The 5,073-nt window shown below is 30.7% G+C and overlaps 1 protein-coding gene across 1 annotated transcript; it reads left to right on the top strand.

Moving 5' to 3' along the window:
* The first annotated feature begins 4,179 nt into the window (after positions 1–4,179).
* LOC124935269 lies at positions 4,180–5,073 on the top strand. Its single transcript, XM_047475713.1, has 3 exons — positions 4,180–4,455; positions 4,552–4,899; positions 4,975–5,073. Exons 1-3 carry the CDS (start codon positions 4,180–4,182, stop codon positions 5,071–5,073), a joined length of 723 nt encoding a protein of 240 aa, XP_047331669.1.

Genomic DNA, 5,073 nt, shown 5'->3' with positions numbered 1-5,073 from the left:
ATCATATCCATCTTACTCATTATACGTTTCGCCCATCCCCAAAACCACAATTCATCATTCAAGATGCCTTTGAATGCCACTGTCTTCACCTTCAACCTCTCGTCATTGCCTTCTCCACCGTTGAATCTTCTCTCCTCCACTCTACAAATCACCATCGTCTCCAAAAACCCAAACGAGAATTCGAGTATCCTACAATTAAGTTTGACAGTCATGTCGATTGGAAGATCGGGGCGTTAAATACACATAAGTACCATATTCATGTACTCTGTTCTCTGTTCTGCTCGATGGCGACTGCTGATGAATCGGGCGGCGACGACAACTGCTGGTGACGAGGGAGTTGACGGGCAGTTGCTGGTGAAGAGGTCGGTAACGGCGCTCTAGTGAAGTGAGGATGGGGTTAGGTTTGTATAAAAAGAGAAAGAGTTTGTTTGAAATGAAAAAAGAAAAATAATTTTAAGAAATATATATATATTAGGTAGATGACACGTGGATAAATATTAACCCCGTTAGATTTTTTCCGTTATCTTAAATATTTTTGACATTTTTTGACGACTTTATATATAAAAATAGAATTTTACAACTTTATAAATAAATTTGACACTACGCTCCAACTTTATAAACAAAATTGACATTCTTCCCATATTTTTTTTTCTCTTTTAACCCTATATCTCTTATTCCTAAGAGGCATGCATTCCTCAACTAAGAGTTATAATAGTAAATAATAAATTAGAAGATAAAATCAAATTTTATATTTTCTTAATTATATAAATATATATATATATATTATATTATATTATAAAAAATTAATTTAATTTTATAATATAATATAATATAATATAATATAATATAATATAATATAATATAATATAATATAATATATCTTAAAGGTCTCTATAACAAGAAAAAATATGATGATTTAACTTGGAGTTTCTTTTTGATATTATAAGTAGAATGTGTATGAAGGAGAAATAAATCAGATGAATTAGATTTTGCGTATTTTCGATAAAATTCTCTATTATCGTGAATGATATCTCTCATGATTTTTTTATAATTCAAGGGACTTAAGACAAGGGGACCATTTTCCCCTTTCTTATTTGTTATTGTTATAGAAAGCCATTCTAGAATGATGTCGTTTGCCGAAAATGCGGGTATGTTTCGTGGGGTGCAGTGCGGTGCGAGACGATTTCCGTTCTCTAAGTCTCACTTATTATTTGCAGTTGATACTCTTTGCATGATTCAGGCTACTAGGAGAAATGTCAAACACTTTCGTGATATTCTTTGGTTATTTAGAGCGTGTTCGAGACTACGTGTGAATTTGGGTAAGTCTGATATCTTATTCTCTAATTCAGTTTCATCTAGATTAAAGATTAGATTGACATGTATTCTGGGATTTAAAATTATGATTTTTTGTACGTATTTCGGGCTCCTAAGGGCTAATGCTAGCTTCAAAGCTTTTTGGACCCGATCATCAATAAAATGGAGAGGAAGCTTCCTATTTGGAAAAATAAGATGATTTCTAAGGGAGGTTGTTTAGTCCTTATTAAGAGCGTTTTTTCTTCATTGCCAACTTATATGATCTATCTATTTGTCCTTTCAAAGTGTGTAGCCGTGAAGATGAAGAGAATTATGTGTAAATTATTACAAGGATCGTCTGATTTCTCATTTTCTCATTTAGTGAGTTGAAATTAATAAAAGAGTAGGGAGAACTAGGAATCTGTGATCTTGTTTCTTTTAATAATTTCTTATTATCCAAATGTTGTAGTAGATTTGCATCTATGTAAGAGAGTATTTGGGCTAAATTAATTAAATGTAAATATGGTCAGGATAAGTCTGGTTGGTTCACCAAGAATTCTTATACCCGTGGGATGCAAAATTTGGGGTGGTATTTATGCCGTGTAGAAGTTTATCAGTAGCATTCAATTTTTATTGTGGGTGATGAAAGTTTGATTAGTTTTGGGACGACACTTGGTGTGGTGGTAATGTTTGACGAAGGTTTTCACCGAGCTTGTTTGTAGAGGTGCATCGGTCAAAGATATATTTGTCATTCGGTCTAGTGGTTTTGCTAACCGTATCAGATATCGAAGAAGATTGAATATTGAGGAAAGTATGGACAATGACAAACTTTTGTTCATGGTTATAAATAAGAGGTAAGACCCATCTTCTCAGGATTTTATGCGACAACGTGATATGAATAACTTTCTTGTGGGACATTGTTACACTTTGTTCAATAAAGTTAGTCTGATTGATCTTTATTGGAAAATTTATGAGAGTCTAAGATGCCTACCAAAATCTCATTTTTTTGGTTGGAGTGTTATCCATGGCAGAATTCTTGTTGACGATAGATTTATGAAAAAATACATTATTATTGTGAGTCGTTGTCGTATGTGTTACAAAGAGGTTGAGATGACTTCTCATCTACTTTTACATTGTCACGTTGTTGCAAGTATATGAAGTCTTTTGTGGAATTTGAGTAGATTACAATAAGTTATGCCAGAAACTATTAGTGGCTATTGAGAGATATGAATTGGGGCGACTAAAAATGCGAGACTTAGAAGATGAGTCTCTATTCCTATAATTTTCTAATGAAATATTTGGTTGGAAAGAAATCGGAAAACTTTAACAACGAACGTAGACCGCTAAGAATTATTCACAATGTTATTATTATGACGATATCGGAGATTAAATCCGAAAAATACGTAAATTCGTATCGTGTAGAGATTTTATTGCTCTTCTTGAAAATCTTCGAGTCAATTAATTATTCTATTGTATTCAATTTTATATAACTTTTTTCATGTTATGTTATTATCATCGTGCTTAAATATATTTTTTTATTAAATAAATCATTTTTCAAATCTTAAAGGTACGAGTCAATACAATCTCACTATGACCTTTTAAAATTTAATTTCTACTTTTTAGAGTTAAAAAAAATAATTTGAATTCTAAAATTTCATTTCTATCATTTTAAAGATAACAAAATGATTGAATTTTAAAATTACCTTTTCTACAATTTTAAATTTGTAAAAAAACTCTTAGATTTTAAAATTAAGTTTTCTACATTTTAAAGTTTTAAAAAATATTTAAACTTTAAAATAATAATCTATAATAGTTGAAGTGATATGTTATACTAATTCTCCTTAATTAAAAAAATATAAAATAACGTTCCATACTTTTAAAATGGATAAAATCACTCAAACTTTAAAATTACATTCTACGATTTTGGATATTGATAAAATTAATTAAATTTCAAAATTATCATACTTTTATTATTTTTTAACCCTTGGTATTAGACCTTGTGTTCTAACCTCATTCATCAACGTGGCTAAAGTTAAAAATGAACAAATATGCATTTCGAGATTAATGAATGATTGGACGTATGTCGATTTGAGATTAAACATAAATAAAAGTAGGTTGAATTATTTATAAACTACTCAAAAGTTACAAGTCATTATGTTTTTATTAAATTCCGACAAATATGTATTCCCTTAAAAGAACTAAGTAGTACCTCCATTTCTTAAGTGTTTTTGGTGACTATCTTACCCTTCATGGATTAAATATATAAATTCTTATTGGTGTTCTTCTTAGGGCTTGTTTGATATTTTGTTATTAGATAAAATCCAGTTTTTATCCCAAAACCCAAACAACATATTAACAATCTAATCATCAATTTTGTTCATTTAAATACCAAAACTATTCCTCTCTCTTTAAGCCACTTTATCCCTTCTCACTCTAATTCACAATTCTCTCACATTCACCATACCCTTTCAGTTCAAGGGAAAATTAGTCTTTTCCTAATTTTTAGGAAAAAATTCAGGTTAAAAAACCCCAAAACTCATTTCCTCAAACAAACCCTTCAAGAGTTCTTATTGAATATATTTGTTCATTTTAAAAAAGTTCATTTATATATATCTAATTTGATATATACTATTATAACTAAATAATATCTTATAAAAGTAATATATTGAAAGAGAAAACCATCACAACTTATCAAAATTAAGTATCTATAGTGACCCTTTGATAGCCTGTACGTTAATAATAATTAAGGCAAACTAATTAACACAAATTTTAATGATGTGTAGGAGCTACAAGAACGTCCAAGTTAGTAATTAATTAGTGACTCTTCATTAATCAAGGATGTGTATATAATGAGAAGATCTAAAACAAGCAATTACAGGCTAAGAAATGAGTTCCAATATGAGTATGAAGCTTGTTTTTCATAAAGAAAGCAAGAAAGTTTTGTATGCAGAAGCAAGAAAGGATGTTGTGGATTTCCTTTTCTACATTCTTACTGTACCCGTGGCCACAATCACAAGGATTTTCTCCAACAACAAGAAGGACATGGGAGGCTGTTTATTTAACCTTTACAAGAGTTTTGAAAATCTCAACAGCGACTACATTCAAGAGGATCATAAGATAAAAGAAGATATCTTGTATCCCAAGACCTCCTTTTCAGTACAGGTTTGTATCACAAAAGTAGTTAATTAATTTGTTGTTTGTCTACATTTTCTTTGGGATGATATATTGTTTTTTCTGCAATTTAATTGGGATTTGTAGGAACGCTTATTGTTACCGGGCACTAGACATGCTGATCACGAGGTCCGGGTCATATTATACGGATGCCCCGACTGTCTTCGGAATTATTATGTTGATGATTACTATTCGGATAGCACATGTCACAATTGCAAATGCAAATTGAATAACCCTGAAGTTAAAAAAGTTCGTTTGGCAAAATCTGTGGAAAGTGGACCGGGTTTGGTGAAGGATTTGGTAACATACTTTGTGATGGATGATTTGGAGATCAAACCCATGTCTACCGTTTCAAGTTTTTCTTTGTTGAACAAGTTCAATGTTAAGGATGTAGGTGATATTCAAGAAATAGTGGTTGTTTTGGGCAAGAATGAGGTAATAAATTAATAAGTTTTAATGTGTAATTATGTAGGAAGCTTCTAATTTGATTATATATTGATTTTTTAACAGGCCTTCAAGATATTCGAAGCTTCTATTAAAGGAAAAGGAAAAGAAATGCTCACCAGCATCTACATTGACAAACTTGTCAAACAGGAGGAGGAGAAATAA

Source organism: Impatiens glandulifera, chromosome 4 (assembly GCF_907164915.1).
Source record: "Impatiens glandulifera chromosome 4, dImpGla2.1, whole genome shotgun sequence".
NCBI lineage: Eukaryota > Viridiplantae > Streptophyta > Magnoliopsida > Ericales > Balsaminaceae > Impatiens > Impatiens glandulifera.
Note: the sequence above shows the minus strand (reverse complement) of the source record. Positions and strands in the feature narration are given on the sequence as shown.